Raw genomic sequence first — 18,574 nt, 5'->3', positions numbered from 1 at the left:
TTCAAATTGAGTCAACAGCCAATTGATCCTAGTATGGACAATATGCCTGCCCTCCTCCAACAATGTCGGGCTGTTAGATGCATGAGTGTGTGCGAGAGGTGTAAGTGTCTGTGTGTGTGTGTGTGTGTGTGTTGAAGCTCATCAACGAGGTTCAATATGGGGTGTTATACATGTGAGTTTGTGTGTCTATGTATGAATGGCATAGTGGTGAGTTGTGAATGTATTAAATTAAATTACTGATGATGTCTTGAGTGAGTGTGGGGGTTGGTAGTAAGGTTAGACAACACACCAACATTACCTCTACCTACCTACTTGCTTGTACTACATGTCGTCCAAGATAGTCGATTGACTGACTGACTGACTACCGCATGAATAACTATCTTACTTACTATAAAGACTAAAACAAACAAAATGACAGAACCTGTTGAAGCCACTACTATTGATAACACTACGGTATTGGAGGTCAATGATGACATTCAATCACCTCAACCATCATCATCATCCGCGCATGTTATACAAGAACAAGAACAAGAACAACAAGTTGAGGATGATCAACAGCAACAACAAGATGACAACAGTGATTATGAATATATGGAGGGTAGTAGGATAATGTTGATCGTTGATGCAGATGAAACAACAAACAAAGCATTCCAAGAGGTTGTCAATGTGTTTGATCCAGATAAGGATGAACTATATCTTCTCACAGTGTATGTTGTGACTCACTCTATCGATCAATCAATCAATCAATCAAAGTGATGTCACCTGCTGACACATACATCTTTTAAATCAGAACAAGCTCACTGGACTACCTTAATGATGAAAAGAACAGCGCTAAACTTGCTCTGTTTAAGTATCAAAGTTACTTGGACACCAGAAAGGTATACTTTGAAGACGATTCCTTGATTGATTGGTGATGCCATTCTAACTCTCTAGATCAATCCAACCCAATCCAATCCAATATAGATTGAATACCAACCTATAAGCGTAGAATCATTGTATATATTAACAGAGATACTTAAACAGATAGAGGACAACGAGATCGATATTGTGTACATTGGATCACGAGCATTGTCAACAGTGGCCAACACAGACAATATCATATTCTCATTATTTAGCTACATGAAACAATCAGTATTGGGAACCATTGTGGAAGGTTTGGAACGATCTTCATTCGACCAGGAATGGAAACTCAATATCATATCTTGATCGATTGTTTGATTGATCGATTGATTGGGAATTATTCCAATACATTGTACAGGTTCACCATCACTCACTTCCAGTCGCCAGCTTGGCTTGGATTGACACAACACATCACAAGAGTGTATTAATATTATTAAAGTTATAACAATGACCCATCGAAGTGATCAGAATCATCATGATTATGCGTTTTAACAACACATTCCAAGATACTATGGAATGCTTTATTGAATCGAACTTGTCTATTTGTGCGCGCTTAGAACAAACCAGCCAATCCACCAAAGTCTTGCTGCTCCTTGACGAATGTCTCAAAGTATTGGTAGATGATGGTGACGGCCAAGAGGATACCGGTACCGGATCCGATGGCACCCATAAAGTCGGCAATGACGGTCAAGGCACCAATGCAAAGACCTCCAAAGGCGGCGGCGGTGGGGATGTAACGGTTCAACTCCTTGACCAACATGGAGTCACGGTAACCCTTGATGGTCATCTGTTGGTCGCGCAGCTGCTTGGCAACGTCACGGGCTGATGAGCCACTGACCTCGATCCAGACCTTGGAGAACAGAGCACAAGAGGTCAGCATGAAGACGATGTAGCACAGTGCGTGCATGGGGTCGGCCACGACGGCAGACATGTTGTGTGGGGGCGAGATGTAGTAGGTGATACCTCCGGTTGGGATCATTCCACCATAGTCGGTCATTCTCCACGAGCCAATCAAGTTGATCAGGATGTTCTCGGGGAAACGGCGGTACAACAGCTGCGACACAAAGTAGAGGTTGCTGACCAAGGCCGACTGCAGGATGATTGGGATGTTCGAGGTGTAGAACAGCTTGATTGGGTATGAGCCAGACTGGCCACGGACGCGGGAGCTCTTGACTGGGAGGTCGACACGGAATCCCTGGAAGTAGATGACGACCAAGAAGATAAAGATGGTGGCCATCAAGTTGGTGACGTTGGGCAGGTTCTGTCTGTAGAAGGCCTCCTTCAGGGCACGGACCTTGTCGGTACGGGTCAACAGCAGGTGGAAGAGGGCAATGATGGCGCCCTCAAACTCGGTGCCACGGCCAGTGTTGATGGTGGTTGGCGAGAATGTCTTCCAAATGATGCTCTCACAGATGTTAGTGGCGATGAACAATGAGATACCTGATCCAATGCCGTAGCCCTTCTGGAGCAACTCGTCCAGCAACATAACAATAATGCCGGCAAAGAACAACTGCAGAATAATGAGCAAAGCGTTACCAAAGCCCAAAGTGGCGGGGTCACCGTACGTTCCAGACCAAATGTAAGCTGTTCCTTGTCCAATACAGATCAACATACCGAACACTAAGTGATTGATTAAGAGTGAGTAAAGTGATCAGATTGATTGATTGAATGATTGAATGATTGAATGAAACTTACACTTTTGAGCGGCAGAGAAGAGATCACGATCCTCCTTGACGGACTGATCGACTTCGATAAGCTTGGCACCGGCCAACAATTGAATGACCATGCCAGATGTGACGATTGGTCCAATACCCAACTCCATAAGAGTACCTCTGTTCGAGGCCATGATAACCTTCATCCAGTAGAATGGATCAGAGGAATCATTCGATCTAATACCGTACAGTGGCACCTGACTGCACACCAAGTACACAAACAAACACATTGCCGTCCATAGAACCTTCTCACGGAATGGAATCTAAACAAATAGGTATGATGATGTGTGAGTTGAGATGGCTTACAAGATTGATTGATTGATTAATGATTGAATGACTGATTGAGTTATACCTTTCTATCTGGTTGAGCCACCTCTGGAATGAGGTGAGAGAATGGCTTCACAATATCCAAGAATCTGAAGCCCATTGTTTATTATACAATTAATATATATAAGTATAAGATGATGGGTAAGAGTTGTGTATAATTAAAATACAAGTATGAAGAATGAATTAATGAATGAATGATTGATGGGCAATGAATGATTATGATGTTTGGTGTTGGAGATGCCCTCTGCAGATTGAAAGTAAACACATTCATTCATGCTCTTCCCACCCACACATCATCAAACTTGAATGTTTGACTTTGAGCATGTTCAAGTCAACCTTTGACTTGGGTTACTTTCAGAACTTCTTGTTATTTTTCAAGTCAATTTTTTCCAATATTGTAGAGTTTCAAAGGGAGAAGGAGTACAGAAACGAGCGAGTCTCATCTTTCAATCATTCACGACCTATCTCTACTTGTAAGTAACAAACATATACATATTATTGTGAATGATCGATATGAAGCAAGGAACGATGTTTGATTAGGATGATGATAAAACCTTTGACATAATCAAATGATCAATCCGTTTTGGGTTGGTCGTTTGGCTCAAGTTGATGATCTTAAATTCAATTGATTCATAGTTACTCTGACCTTAATCAAACATCATCAACCTTGACTTCAATCACAACACAATCATTCAACATAATATACAACAATTATCTAACTCCCCTCCCTTCTTCAATTCACAGTCCTCTCTCCAGATAATGATCGATCACATTATTCATTCCAACAATAATAATAAAGATTGTTTACACACTTTTCATTTATCTCATTCTAGAATACATAATTAATTGACTTATTTTCTCATGTGAAACAGTAAATTCAATCTTCAAAGTCAGTGAACTCCATTGCACGAGGGTCCTGTAATTTACCTTGAATCCTATAATTCAAGAAAGCCAAATCCTGAATTTAGTTTAATTAGTTTTTAATGTCCAAAACTTTTCGAAATAAGTGAGGAGAATTTGATTTTCCTCAAATATCACCGACTTTAACTCAATTGGTAGAGTGTTTGACTGTAGAGTAAACAAAGTAATCAAAAGGTCGCTAGTTCGATTCTGGCAAGTCGGAACTTTTTCCTTTTTAAAGGATTTTTTTTTTGCCCTGGGCCTGGAGCGGCGTCTTCTTGGTGTACGATACTCCTTAACCAGTCAATGACGCCAATTTTTTTTCAATAATAATAAACTTCCACTCTAGTCAAAAAAAAAAAAAAAAAAAACCAGTCAACATCATGAATGAGATGGCCGAGTTCACTACCAAGTGGCACCTCAGCACTCGCAACAGCGACATCCGTCTTCCGCCTCTGCCGCCAACTATCAACAAATACTTGGTTTTTAAATGGTTTGACCATATGGTCAAACATTGTTCCAATAAATGATAGCCAATATTAAAACTTAAAAATAATGTGGCACCAACCTAGAAATCTCCGAAAATGGATATTGCCAACAGACGTCCAATCACCCTTAGTCTGAAAGACATCTAAACCATCATCTGGAAGTCAAAGTATTCGCTCAATCAGATGACCAAGGGACAATGGCAGATCAGGGTTATCCTGAGCCTCAAGATCTCCCAGAAATCTGTGGAAACCCCAGCACAGACTAGCCTACAATCATTTCTTGAATGCCACAAGTGACCAGAAGCCATGCGCCCAGTCTTAGACTTGGTGAAGCAACACACTGGCATCAATGTCAGAGAATGGAACATCAAAGCACTCAGTTGAATTTCATGTTTCTGATTGGGAGACTAATGTTTGCGAAGGAAGAAGATGAAGTGATTGTGATGATGTTATAGATTGATGGAAGATTTATGGTTGATTATTTAGTACAACATTGATGTTGTTGAGAGCAGGAGATGGTGATGGTGATAGATCAGAAGAAGAAGAAGAAGTAGTAGGGGCCAAGGCCAAAGACTGTTGTTGTTGTTGTTGTTGATCGCTGCTGATGCTACTGCTACTGTTGCTGTGACTGCAACTGACTACAGTCAATAAAGTATGTGTTGATTGGAATGTCTCTACAATATGCTTGATACATTTTGATCGCACCTTGACAACATCTTCCCAGAGAACTTGGAATGGATATCCAACACTCCACGACAATGTAAGGAAGTATCGTGCATTGGACTCTAGCAACTCCTCGGCCAATATTGTTCCGACCTGGACATTGACCTTCTCCACAGTGTTGGGGTGCAGTGCCTCTAGCAACTCGAGGAAGAACAAGCTGTCCTGCAGGAATTGATCCTTGAACGATTGGATAGGCTTGACCTTGGTCGTCTCAAAGTTGACCTTACTGTTGGCCCACTTGAGCGCGGCCGTCTGATGTGCAGTGACCACTCCGATCGTGACCTTGTCACCAAGGTAACGTCTCACTTGATTCAGGATGGCACGGTTTGAACGAATGTCGCCATTGAGCAGGTCGGTACCGGCAATGCCCGCCACGTTCAGTTTGAACTTGTGACAGATCTCCATTGTGTAGTTGAACAGCTCCAGCTTCTTAAACACACTGTTTGGTTGGATCTTTAGCTTCTTGGGATCGACGGTGCCCGCGGGCAACACCTTGTCAAACACCTTCAAGAAGAGTGTGCCATCGTTGAAGCTGTCCAGCAGACTGGTGGCCTCGACGCCCAGCTTCATCTGGTTGATCCAATCGAGCAGCTCCTCGTCGTTGTTGCTCTGCTCGCTAGACTTCTCAACCTGGTCGTGCAGCTGATCGTCGATGCCAAACTTGTAGACTGGCAATGCCAGACAGACGCGCATAATGTCGGCCACAAACAATAGATTCATCTTGCTGTTCTCGGTCTCGACAATGTCGCGTGGCGTCAACAGTGGCATGCATCCAAGCTTGGTGGCCATCTCCAAAACAATCTGTGCGCGCTTCTCCCAGTCGCTCTCGTTGAGTATCTCGTCCTTGCGACTGATGGCTGGGGCGATGGCCTCAAAGAGGTAGGCATAGTTCTCGCAGTCCTCAACGTCGTCCGAGAAGTTGTTGATCTGGCGGTTGCATATCCTCCTCAAATGATGATTGAACCAACGTAGCATGATCTTCTCGGTCTCCAACTTGCGGAAGTTGTTACGAGTCTCTGCTCTCATCAGATGGAACAGTGAGCGTTGCTTGGATGGGTCGGCCGCCTGCAATAGACAACACTCTACAATCTCCCAAACAATGTTGTGTAGGTCGGATGGATTCAGTGCCTGTAACTTCTCTACAGTGATCGCTTCATGTTTGGCGCCCAATGATCGTGAGGCGTTGATTGCGATGAACAAGTTGGACCTTGTTGATTGTTTCTCGGCATTCCTCTGGACTACTCGTTCGTCCAAAGTACCTGGGAATATGTTGTTTATCAATTGGCTGAATAGGTAGAGTAGATGGGATGAGTTAGTGAGTGTATGGAATGATTGATCAATGGTCAGTATCACTTACCAAAGTAGTTGTCCATCCAAGATGGCCTTGATCATTTCGAACGGTGATTGAGGTAGCTTGTCGGCGATGGGCGAGTTCTGTAGAATGTGAGTGAGGTACTTGGTGGCAAAGAGACGCTTGGACACAACTTGGGTCTGGAACTCGTCTTGCCAGTTTCCGCCCACCTCTTCGTAGATGGTCAGCAGTGCACTCAACTGAGTCTCGGCATTGTCAGACAACAGATGCTCGACGGTGATCGACTGCACGCCATACTCATTCAGCTCACGCACAATGAGCTCAGCCTTCTCCACATTCGATTCCAGCTCCAGTGCTTTCAGGGAGAAGGACTCTGGATCCAATTTATGTAACAAATGAGTATATTTCTCAAGGTTCTAATTGATTTGATTGATTGAGTTAGCAAGTGATGTTGATTGATTGATGGGTGGATGATGGTTGGGATACATACAGCCTCGACCGCGGTGAGGTTAATCAATGGCTTGCTTAATTTACAATCGGCAGTTATATAGTTGGCCCAGGAGATTAGGAGACTCTCTGGGGTTGAAACGGTGGCATCTTGGAGTAGGAACTTGAGCTCGGGCAGCTCGGCTCCGACACCATCGAGACGGGCTTGCATTGACTTGAGTCGCTTGGCAATCAGTTGTCGTTCCTCTTCCTCCTGGTTCTCCTTCTCGATCTGCTCCAGCAGGTTCTCCTCCTCGAGCCTCTCTTGCTCCAGACGTCTTTCCTCTTCCTCGATGCGCATGGCCTCCAGACGCTCCTCCTCCTTCTTGCGCTCCTCTTCTTCGCGCAGACGCTCGGCTGCCGCGCGCTCCTCTTCCTCCTTTCGTCTGGCCTCCTGCTCCACTCTCTCTTGTTGCAGCTTCTCCATCTCTATCCTCTCTTGCTCCAATCTCTCCATCTCCTTCCTGAGCAGCTCTTCCTCTTCCTCCATCTTCTTGGCCTGCTCCAATCGCTCGGCCTCCTTCTTCTCCTGCTCCTCCTTGAGCTTTTCGCGTTCTTCGTTCTGCATCTCCATGGCCTGCATGAGCAGGTCCAGCCTCCTGTCCTCCTCGATCTGTTCTTGCAGCTGTCGCTGCTTCTCCAACTCCAACTGCTTCTGCTTCTCCATGAACTCCTCGTGCTGGCGTCTGTGCTCCTCGTCCTCCAAGGCCTTTTGTTTGGCGGCTTCCTCTTCGCGTTGGATGCGCTCCTTCTCCAGACGTTCCTCCTCCAGTCGCTGCTCCTCGCGTCTCTGAGCCTCCTCTTCTTCCATTCGTTGCTTCTTCTCCTTCTCCTCCTGTTCGCGACGTTTGTTGAACTCCTCCTGATCGACATCCTTGAACAGGTCCAATGATGATGAGCTTGATCCAGCACCAATGGCCATTGACAGTCTTGAACCCTTTTGGGCGATTCCAAAGAAGTGTGTCTCATAGGCAAACATCCTACGCGAGAAGTCCAATGTCTCTACCCACATCTTCATCTCATTTGCGCTGTTGGCCAGCATAACAAATGTTCTGGCAGGTGTAACAATCTCAAAGCATGACTAGATTGGATGCATAAGTTAGTGGACGCGTCCAATCAATCAATCAATCAAACAACTATCTTAACAACACTTACCTTGTGATACTTTGATGGTATGTCTGTTAGATCTTTGGATGGACGCACGGCTTGAACGGTCTTCATTAATATACAACCCATCTCTGGGCCAAAGCCTTTGGCTCGGTGATAGATAAGCTTGTTCTTCTTGAGTGTGTACCATCGTTTGTTCCAATTCTTTAGACCCTTCATGATGTTGCCTCCACGCTTACGAAGTACCCATCCCTCCAAGAATGGCACCATCACAAACAAGTTAATATCGCCCTTGGCCGACTTAAACAATCCTGTCGTGCACTCTCCAACATATCCTTGTTCTCTAATTGTCATATCACCTGACAATACCTCGACTAAAAGTGTCCGAGTATGTTAGTCACCTGGTCAATGGACGTGCGAGAGGATGGTATACATACCTTCATCCTCACTCATTGCGAATAACTCTGTCTCTGAGATGTAGCTTGAAGTTGTTATTTGTGGAATGATGGTATTGATGACATCGGCAACATTCATTGTGTCATCGACCATCACTGTCTTGAATTGATTGTCACCTTTGGCAACCTTGATTGGTCTGAACCTCTTCTTGAACTCAACAAATTCCTTTTAATTGTTTGATTGATTGAATGATTAGCAATTGTACAAGGACCATGACACAGGGACAGACACAAAGAGACATACCATTGTTGGAGCCTCAGCCTTTGAACTGAACATCATTGATTCCTTTTGATCACTCTCGCCTTCGAGACCATAAAAGTCCAATGGATAGTCGTCACGGAACCAGATACCATTCTGGTCGTCACGTGGTGGTAGGAAGAGTCCATATTGATCAGGATCCACTTCCAACTCCTTTGATATATGTAATCTGGCGTCCCTAACAGACTTCTTTGAGAAGAAATTGAACTTCTTGAATACCTTCTTGTCGACCAAGCGAACCTTTAACACAATAGCATCGCCACTCGACATTCTACTTCCTCTCTATTACTTGTGATACCTGTATAAATATAGAACTGTTTGATTGTTTGATTGAATGATTGAATGATTGAATGTTTGATTGATTGATCGATGTATGAATGAATGAATGGTGTGTATGTGTGTACATGTAATAGTAGTAGTATATCAAACAAACAATGAGTTATTATTTAAAGAGTGAGAGAGAAAGAGATAGATAGAGGTTGGAGGTTGGCAAGACCAACCCCTCAGGCTCTTGAGCCCCCTTCTCAAGTTGAATGAGCTAGCTCAGGTAACACCTGATACACCCTCACCACACCACTAGACCACACCAAGTAATATCTTTGGATACAAGATAGTTTGAATTGAGATTCAATTTTATTTTATTTTGGGCCTTGCTGACCACCTCACTGATTGTGATTGTTAAGAGTGTGTGTGTGGTGGAGGAGAGTGTGGAGCACTGATTGATCGAATAATGATCGAGTGATACTGTGGCAATGACGCGTCACGACTCATTCATTTATCTGAAAAGACGATTTTTAATAGGATGGGCCTATTCTCAAACCAGGCGCCTTTCGTCTTGTCACCCTGAATTACTCCGACAACCAGGGGATCATCCATACTTTTGTTCATGCCGACAATGATATATGATAATTATAATAATCCTCGAGGTCGGAACCGATATTGTAAATGATTGATTGAGTGAGTGTGAGTAAGTGTGATTGATTGATTGAGTGTGTGAGTAAGTGAGACTGGAATAGTTCCATCCAGGAATGATTATTTTAATAATAATATAATATAATATAAATATATGAATGATAAGTTGTAATCAAGTGATTGATTGATTGATGGTGATTACTTCTTTGATGATGAAGATGATGACGACTTCTTCTTGCCAGTGTTCTTGGGATCACTTGGATCACCCATCTGACCCAACACTTCACGGTAAATGGCACTCTTTTGGAATCGCCCGAATGAATCTATACGCAACAACTCAAAGGTGGCCTGCCATGATGATCGGATGCCCTGCTCAACATCGTCCATGTTCTTGGCACGCAATGCCTCGCGCACCTCCAGCTTGATCTCGGGCTCGATGTTGACTTCGAGCGGCGAGCCATCCTGGAAGAAGTTGTCATAGATGTTCTGTGCGCCGGCCATCGTGAGCTTGGCCGTGCTGTTGACGCGGCAGTACAGATCCAGCTCCATCCAGCACAGCAACACCTCCTCGCACTTCTCCGACTTGAGGAATCGCTTGAAGCTATCCAGCCACGTCGAGTCGCTGAGGATCGTGCAGAACACATCATTGGGCTTCTGCACGGCCGATGTGTTGAGCGGCGATGAGGACAACGAGCCACTGCTGCCACTCGAGTAGAATGGCATGGGGTTGGGCGTGGACGTTGCCAGGATGTAGTCGTTGACAACGACCTTGCGCGATGGTGGTGTGGGCACGGGGATGGGCGGGAGATTGGGCAGCGACCTGACCACGGGCGACTCTGGCTTGGCGCCAGCGGGCACGGGCGGCAACTCCTTAAAGTGCTGCGTCGATCTCGACTTCTCCTGCATGGGTGCCAGGCCGGCCGCGGGCTTGAACGACGCCTGCGGACGCACGGTGCCCGATGGGGTGGGGGCGGGAGCCTTGAGCTTCTCCTTGGACAGCAGCTCAAACTGCTGGTCCATCTTGGCGTCGGGCTTGCGCTTGTCCTTCTCCTGATACTTGATCATCTTGTCCTCGCGATACAACATCTCCTTGCAGACGGGGCTGTGGACAAAGGCGGGGAAGTGCGTGTTGGTCAGGTGCAGCACGATCTCTTGGAGCACCGGCTGGAAGATATCGCGTGTCACAGTCTTTGACGCGATCATTTGTTGCGTGGTGTTGTAATGCGTGGGGATGAATGTGGACAGCTCCTTCTCGGCGCCAGGCGTCAAGAACGCGCGGAACAGATCCGTTGCGTACAGTTCGAGATACTCGTCCGAGAGTTCGTAGAACTTCTTGATCTCGAGGTAGAACAGCACCATGTTGCGTGCTTCGCTGAATGAGATTGAGTATGGCGACAAGAGTGCAGCCATCGTGCGTGGTGATGCGGGCATGCCAGAGGGCGAAGATGACAATGGTGGGGATTGAGATGATTGAGTGCCAGTGCCAGGGGTCGCGGTCGAAGTGGTCAGAGTTGGGTTGTTCATCGACACCTGAGTGGTGGCGCCACGCGAGAGGTAGACCAGGAAGTGCTCAAGTCCAATGGGATTGGTGATCAAAGAGTCGAGTGACTCGACAATGTGTGTGATGCCCTCAGCTTCGACGGGGAAGGGCGTTGACTTGTTGAGCATGACCGCGGCGGCGGCGTTGTATAGCGTGCTCTTGAAGAAGTGTGGCACCATCGAGTAGTTGAGCAAGCACTCAATGTTGTCGATGGCCGAAGCCAGACATGGGTGGAAGTGGTCGTCAGTGAAGAGACTGGCGCGACGCGTCTCAATGGCGTTGCGAGACTCGGCGTCAATGTTGACCTCGAGTGTCGATCCCTCCACGATGTAGTTATTGTACAGATTGAAGAAGTGTGATCGCACGGCGTCCTTGTTGGCGGTGGGGCCCTCCTCCAGCTTCTTGAGTGCGTCTGCATCGACCCAGAACAGCAAGTTCTCCAGACCATGCTGTTTCTCGGCAAACATTGTGAATGCCTTTAGGAATACTGGATGATTGACTATCTCCTTGAAGTTGGTTGGTACTGCTATTAGTCTGTTTGATGAGTTGCTGGGTGATTGTTCCAACTTGTTATTGTTATTGTTGTTGTTGGTGAGTGTGAATGATGTACTTGAGCTGAGTGACTTGGACGAGTCAGGGCTGGACTCAATCTTTCTTCCAAAGTGTACCAAATGTTGTAAGTTCAATATCTACATCATCATCATCCTGTCAGTATCTCATTCAATCAATCAATAAATCATTCCACTTACATGTTTGGACAAGGACAACAAGTACCTGTGTCTAGTTCCACAGAAGTCAATCAACTCCTTCTCCAACAATGTTATATATCTTTGATACTGGCACATCGATAGATTGAGTTTAGCCATCACCTAAAATGATATATGATATGAGTCAGTCCATTCGATTCCAATCCAATTCAATCCAATCCAATCCCATCCCATTCACCTTACATTTGATATCTTGTCATGCTGACTGTCTGTGGTTGATTTGTTGTTGGTATACTTCTGTAACAGTTGTCTCAGTTCACGTCTGTTCTGGATGGACTCTACAAGATACTTGTCCACCTCTTGTTTGATGTTCTTGAAAGTGTCTGTGTGATTGGTTGACACCTGGTTCTCATTTGATATCTCCAAGACAACCTTGCATTCACGCTATTTCATGTTGTAAGTGATGGAATATGTTAGGATGCCGTCCATTCCAGTCGCCAGTCCAGTCCAAAGTGATGGATGTTGTATAATTTTGGAAATGTCAATGTTTTACCAAAGATTGTGGAAGGTTTTGATTGGCCTCCTTGTTGACTTGGGACATTGTTATTGACAACTCTCCAATATCAGGTATCTGAAGTCCAATCTTGTGCAAGTCACTGGCCAATGTAAATGATGAAACCATAAATGCTGTAATAATGGCGAAAGTGTTCGAAGAGAAAGAGAGAGATAGAGTGTATGTGTCAATGAATGAGTATTCCCATCTTTGATTGATTGATCAATCGTGATTGTCTGGAATCATTCCATATATATCATATCCAATATGTCCTAAATTGATCGCCAATCTGTTGATTATTTAATAAAACCTTACATTCTACCTGATTGACATAATGCCTGGAACCTTCCAGGGCATTATTAAGTGAAAGACATAAAGTATGTAAAGTATGTATATTATGATTGTATTTCCTAAGTGTTGATGGATTGATCTCAATCGTATCCTCCAGCAGCTGTGTGTGTGTGTGTATAGTGTCAATCAATCAGTTAGTCAGCCAGTCCCATCAATCATCCATCAATCCATCAATAGATCTTACAGTGAAACCCATCTCTTTATCTAATCAATAATGATGATGTAAATATAATATATTTATATGTTTATAGTTTTATCTTTTTACCAAGATTGGTAAATGATACACGAGATATGTTTGAAAGAGAGAAAGAAACTTAAAACTTGGGAGCGCACTTGTCCATCTCACTCACTCCCACCTTCGTGTGGAAAGTGGTTGGCAGGTCACCAAGGCTCTGGTTACCTGAACAGTGCCAACTGTGTGGGAGCATGCTTTGCACGAACAAGGTCTTTGATCAATCTTACCCAGATCTTTTTTCTGTTTTTTTTGTGTGTGTGTTTGTATCAATTTTCGTGTGTTTGTTTGTTTGTGTTTGTATCAATTTGCCGACACCGATTCAAACAAGTGTACACTTGTGATGATGATGATGATGTTGGTGTTGTAAACATAGGTAACAACAAATAACCGACGTCGTCGTCGGTTGTTCTTCAAACAGATACAAACAAAACAAAGAACACAACAAACACAACAAACAAAGAATCAGATTTATAAATATCTAGAATGATATTTTTTTAAATCTGGAGGGCTCGTATTGATCACGATCATAACAAACGTCATTGCCATGATGGGCATAGATTGGGAATGGAAAGAAGGAAGGTAGGAAGGAACTGTACATTGGTTTTATATGATTGGATTGGGATTGGATTGGATTTGATTGGATTGGTTGATTGATTGGATTGATTGATTGATCGAATGATTGATTGGACGAAGACCTGGATGAAGGCTGGATGTTCAACATCACAGTTGTTGCTCGCCACCAATGTCACGAACGTTGTTAATGTCATTACCTATTAACATTACTAGTGCTTTCAGTAGGTCCACGAGACTGATCACTCCAACCAACTTGTTTCCATCACTGACCACCCAAACACGATGATATCTATTGGTCACAATCGTCTGCCACACCTCTTGTATCGGTGTATCCGGTGAGCAAGTGAATAGTTTACGCTTCTTCCCATCCTTCTCCCTCTTTGCCTTGCTCTTTAAGAATCCCTTTACATCATCCAATATAGTATCAATGTTCTTCTCATTCATTCCCTGTTCATTCATTGGTTGATTGATTGAGTGTGAGTATACCTTGGTCATCACACATAGATTGATTGGATTGACATAACATACCTTCCAACTATCAGTACTTATCTCATTCTTTAGTTTACCCTTGTCGTCTACGACGGCCACTGAGCTGATCTTGTTCTCGTGAAGTAGTTTCATCACTTCGACTGTTGGTGTGGACTGGCTGACACTCTTGGGATTCGGATTCTGGATGTTGCCAGCCAGATATGGACATTTGGCAATGCGTTCTTTGATCCTGGCATCCTGCCACAGCCAAACCGCCAGGTCAGTCTGGCTGATGATCCTACTCAGTCGTGGTACGCCTCTGGCGGCGGCGTCAGTCGATGCATAGACGGGCACGCGATGACATCCAATCGTGAAGAGCTGTATCAGACTGTAGACATTGTCCGACTCGGTGACCACGGGACACATGGTCTCGACGTCGTTGGCTTGATTGATGACGACAGACACAGGGTCCAGATTGAGTTTGTAGAAGCTCAGGCCCATGGTCTTGCCACCAGTGTGCTCCGATTGTTTGAGTACCATCGATAAGAGATAGTCGACAATGTCAAACATGTCGACGAGGCCCATGCAGCCCAGCTTTGGATCGATCACTGGACATGAAGATATGTCATTGGTCGATAGTACCTTGAGTGCAGCGTCCAGTGAGTCTGATCGTTTGACAGTAATCAGACCCTGTTTCATCCGTGTAGTTGAGGGTACCATTGAAACAGTTTCATTCTTCAATTCATTGAGTATGGGCATACCTGCTGCGCCAGCCATTGTCATCTGTGCCATCAAAGTTGTTAAACTTCTTCCAAATTGTGATTGAATGAGTAATGGACTGTTGTTGATACTACTATTATTGATATTGTTATATGTTCTTGTTTGTGGAGATACGTTGCCGTTGTTGAATAATGGTGATGATGTACTGCTCGCACTTGCACTAATCTTTGTTAGGTTTGTCGTCTTTGTCGTCTTCTTCTTCTTGTTACTATTAATACGTTGTTGTTGTTGTTGTTGATGAAGAAGTAGTGGAGATAATGTTGATGTTGTTGTTGGACTTTGTGTCGTAGTATCTGTTGTCGATGACACTACAACTATATCAGGTCTTTTCTTTGATGATAGTATACTACTACAACTATATGCTCGTTTGAATAATTGTACAACAGGGAATCCTTGTGACCTTGAATGTTGTTGTTGTTGTTGTTGTTGTGGACTGGAAGACTCAAAGATTGAGTTTTGGCTCTTGTGCAATCTAAACTGTTGTTGATCATTGGTCATTTAATTGAATTGATTCAAATCAAAGGGTTTGGAAAATGTTTACAATGAATGGATGAATGTTAATATTGATTGATTGATTGATTGAATGAATGATTGTATTGTTTGAATGGAATGAATGATGTTTGATATATTAGCATTGTTAATGTCAAAGAGTAAGAGAGGTGGTCAATGGTCAACATATGTTCTTCCAACAACAAATAATAATCATAATCATTCTAATAATGGATTCAGATAATATGAGGTGGGGTGGAAGTGCGATAGGCGATAGGCTGTCCATGAGAGAGAGTCCGGGCGTAACAAATCCATGCCCATTGGACACCCGTTCATTGTTGCTCTGAGTTGTCAGATGTGATTGGAGCCGTCGGAAGTGAGGTAGTTGTTGTTCTGTGTGTGGGATATGTATTAATGTGTATGATTGATTGAGTGATTGTGTTGTGTGTTATGTGGGTTGTGGGGTAGTGTTGAATGATTGATTGGTTCATTGGTATACTGCCGTCATACGGAGAAACACAATGACAATCTACCTGAATGTTATCAACAACAACAACAACAATAACAACAATAACACAAGGTAACATAATTGAGTGTTGTTGTTGTTGAGTTGGTTAAAGAATCAACATCACACACACACACTCACAATATCAACACAATGAATGTGGTATGAAAGTTAATTCATTAAAAGGTAAATGGACCATATACATACCCTGAGATCGATCAATCTACACTATTAGTCTGAATGTATCTATTTATCTATGTGACTATGTCTTATTATCTATGTAATCCGAAATGTCAACAAGTCAGTGGTCGGAAATTGGAAATTGAGGTGTCAAAGTCCAACAACAAGACCTGGACACACACCATTCCTGGTGCTTTTGCTTGAATTCATTCACATTTAGCACAAGACATAACCTCATAATAATAATCAATGATGAATCCCAAACTTACTCAAATCTGTAAGATGCAAGTTTAATGACTTGGTAATGATGTCACACAACTAAAACTACAACATCATCTCGAATCGAATGTCTTTAATATTGATTGAGTGATCGTTTGAGGGCTAGGTCCAAACTTGATTGGAGATAAGGTCAACTCGCCTGGGTCGGCAAACAATCGAATTGACACCAAAACAGAGACGATCCAGTGACTGTGTCTTAAGACTGATGTGCTCGTGACACGAGTCCATTGGATGGAGGTAGATAATGACTAGAGAGAGTGAGAATGGAAATGAAATCCAGACATGTATGATTGTGATACAGGTTGTCCCTGTCTTACAGACTGATCGATCGATCGATCGACTCATTGATGTTGATGTGATATAATATAATACTAATTGTAGGTCTATACAATGAAGATGTCACCCTTCTTCTGATGTGCAATCGATTGCTTGAGTATGGGTGGTGGCGTTGGAAGTAGCCATGTGAATGATGGTGGACCAAATACTGTTGCAATGTTATTCAATATACTGCCTTTGTCATATTTCTTATGACTACTACTACTGTTGCTGTTGCTGTGATGACTACTGCCTCCATTGACATTGACATTGTGTCCGAATGATGTACGCTTCAAATCCTCTATCGTTGTCATATTACGACATAGTAATATTAACTGTGAGCTTAACAATGCCATCAATGATATCTCTGTCAGCACCATAATGATAACCAACAGTCCTGTAATAACAATCGTCGCAACATCCAACTGAATCATCACACTCTGTTGTTGTAGTTGTTGTTGCTCATCCTAAATGTGAATGAATGAGTGAGTGAGCATGTCATAGTCGTCGTGCATCGCTATCTCCAACTTACCATGTTGTTCATAGCAGCATTGATTGAGTTGGGACCAATGATTGTGGGCGTGGAGGGACTGAGTACTTCGATTGAACGGTCGATGAGTAGACCAAAGAAGTAGATGATGGATATTGACGCGTAGAAGAGGAATAGGATGAAGTACTTGTGATTGAATAGACCGATGCAGTTGTCGAGCCACATGCAATGATGATCCATGCGCAAGACGCACTTGTTACACGTGCTGCAGTGATGCGCTCGATCAGGCTTGAGCTGTCGACATTTGTTACAATTGCGCTGTTGCTCCTCGTCCTTGTCGGCGATTGGATGAACGAGGTAGTATGCTGGCGACAGGGTGTCCCGGAACTCGCCGGGGTTTGTCGATAGACATTGATAGTAGGACACCAGTATCATGATTGTGACCAATGTGCCCCACACCGAGTGGAACAGTCCCTTGCCAAGCGTGCTAGGAGTATGCATCCATGGGAATATTGCAAAGTTAAGTATATACAAGTATGGTACAATGATGAGTATCAACACCACCGACTGGTAGACAAAGCGTGACACTAATGTCTTGTTCACAGGTTGCATGTTGTTGTTGTCTGTTGTCTGTTGTTTCCAATGATCCTGTCTAGTATGTATGTATGTAATGTATTGTGTAATGATAATAAATAATGTTGTTTATATTTGTATGTTTCGAGCGAATGGAAGACGAGTATGGGTCCTTTGAAGGCATCCGTGGGTCAATCGTTACCCCAATTTTATGAGAATGTAACGTCCCCGACTTTTGAGTCAAATACTCAATCAAACACAACCATGGTCATCATTTATAAATCAACAAGTTATACATTCCTTAAGAGAGAAACATGAATATATGTATGCTCTCTACTATATCCATTTGTTTAAATGTTATAATTTGTGGAAGTGATTAACAATCCAGGTATCTAAATATCCAGAGCATCATGTTCCTCTAATGAACTCGGTATCGGTATGATAAGTAATGCTCTAAAGTACTCCCGATACCGAGGGGACTAAGCTGTGGCACTTGGTTGTTATTGCTTCTCTCTACACTTGCCAAGTGAGTGATATTTTTTTATATTATGCCCCTTCAGAAGGTAGAAGGTATTCGAAAAGGTAAATGGCAATACTCCAAGAGGGAAAGTTCTATTAATGAATCTGTGTGCAGTAGGGAGCCCCAACACAACGATCGATTATAATATCTGAGCTTGTGATTGAATTTAACACTAATTTTATCGTTTTAAATAGGCTCCACCTCAGGCCTGATAGGCTCTTCCGGGATTCAAACTGGAACTCGTTTGGGGGTGGTCCACTAAAGATGCGCGTGTAGTAGTGTTTGCATTTGTTTCCTGTGCACATCTTGGGATTGGGATCGGCACAAATGTTGGCGCGCTGGCCCAACTTATTGCACTACTTGTGGGATTCGAAAGATAATATCTATATTGGGTTACATATTCGCACTGTTGTTGGATGGATGATGGACTGTCCA

At 43.6% G+C, this 18,574-nt stretch overlaps 7 protein-coding genes across 7 annotated transcripts; 1 reads left to right on the top strand and 6 right to left on the bottom strand.

Annotated features, from left to right (window-relative positions):
* Positions 1-456: 456 nt before the first annotated feature.
* On the top strand, positions 457-1,206 carry SAMD00019534_061680 (hypothetical protein; the record flags this gene model as incomplete). Its single annotated transcript, XM_012898766.1, has 3 exons — positions 457-707; positions 791-878; positions 964-1,206. Coding segments are annotated over 3 exons (582 nt in total), but the record flags the coding sequence as incomplete, so codon positions are not given.
* Positions 1,207-1,453: 247 nt separating this feature from the next.
* On the bottom strand, positions 1,454-3,039 carry SAMD00019534_061670 (hypothetical protein; the record flags this gene model as incomplete). Its single annotated transcript, XM_012898765.1, has 3 exons — positions 1,454-2,520; positions 2,596-2,875; positions 2,965-3,039. The coding sequence occupies 3 exons, from the start codon at positions 3,037-3,039 to the stop codon at positions 1,454-1,456; spliced, it is 1,422 nt and encodes a 473-aa protein (XP_012754219.1).
* Positions 3,040-4,795: 1,756 nt separating this feature from the next.
* Positions 4,796-8,939, bottom strand: SAMD00019534_061660 (hypothetical protein; the record flags this gene model as incomplete). Its single annotated transcript, XM_012898764.1, has 6 exons — positions 4,796-6,335; positions 6,408-6,778; positions 6,853-7,929; positions 8,004-8,329; positions 8,393-8,576; positions 8,655-8,939. 6 exons carry the CDS (start codon positions 8,937-8,939, stop codon positions 4,796-4,798), a joined length of 3,783 nt encoding a protein of 1,260 aa, XP_012754218.1.
* An 840-nt stretch (positions 8,940-9,779) lies between these two features.
* On the bottom strand, positions 9,780-12,510 carry SAMD00019534_061650 (hypothetical protein; the record flags this gene model as incomplete). Its single annotated transcript, XM_012898763.1, has 4 exons — positions 9,780-11,810; positions 11,871-11,990; positions 12,072-12,272; positions 12,382-12,510. The coding sequence occupies 4 exons, from the start codon at positions 12,508-12,510 to the stop codon at positions 9,780-9,782; spliced, it is 2,481 nt and encodes an 826-aa protein (XP_012754217.1).
* Positions 12,511-13,687: 1,177 nt separating this feature from the next.
* On the bottom strand, positions 13,688-14,707 carry SAMD00019534_061640 (hypothetical protein; the record flags this gene model as incomplete). The annotated part of the gene is made up of 2 exons (XM_012898762.1): positions 13,688-13,987; positions 14,069-14,707. 2 exons carry the CDS (start codon positions 14,705-14,707, stop codon positions 13,688-13,690), a joined length of 939 nt encoding a protein of 312 aa, XP_012754216.1.
* A 905-nt stretch (positions 14,708-15,612) lies between these two features.
* Positions 15,613-15,768, bottom strand: SAMD00019534_061630 (hypothetical protein; the record flags this gene model as incomplete). The annotated part of the gene is made up of 1 exon (XM_012898761.1): positions 15,613-15,768. A coding segment is annotated over one exon (156 nt), but the record flags the coding sequence as incomplete, so codon positions are not given.
* Positions 15,769-16,624: 856 nt separating this feature from the next.
* On the bottom strand, positions 16,625-17,658 carry SAMD00019534_061620 (hypothetical protein; the record flags this gene model as incomplete). Its single annotated transcript, XM_012898760.1, has 2 exons — positions 16,625-17,023; positions 17,089-17,658. 2 exons carry the CDS (start codon positions 17,656-17,658, stop codon positions 16,625-16,627), a joined length of 969 nt encoding a protein of 322 aa, XP_012754214.1.
* Between the last annotated feature and the right edge of the window lie 916 nt (positions 17,659-18,574).

Source organism: Acytostelium subglobosum, assembly GCF_000787575.1.
Source record: "Acytostelium subglobosum LB1 DNA, scaffold: scaffold11, whole genome shotgun sequence".
In the NCBI taxonomy this organism is placed as follows: Eukaryota; Evosea; class Eumycetozoa; order Acytosteliales; family Acytosteliaceae; genus Acytostelium; species Acytostelium subglobosum.
Note: the sequence above shows the minus strand (reverse complement) of the source record. Positions and strands in the feature narration are given on the sequence as shown.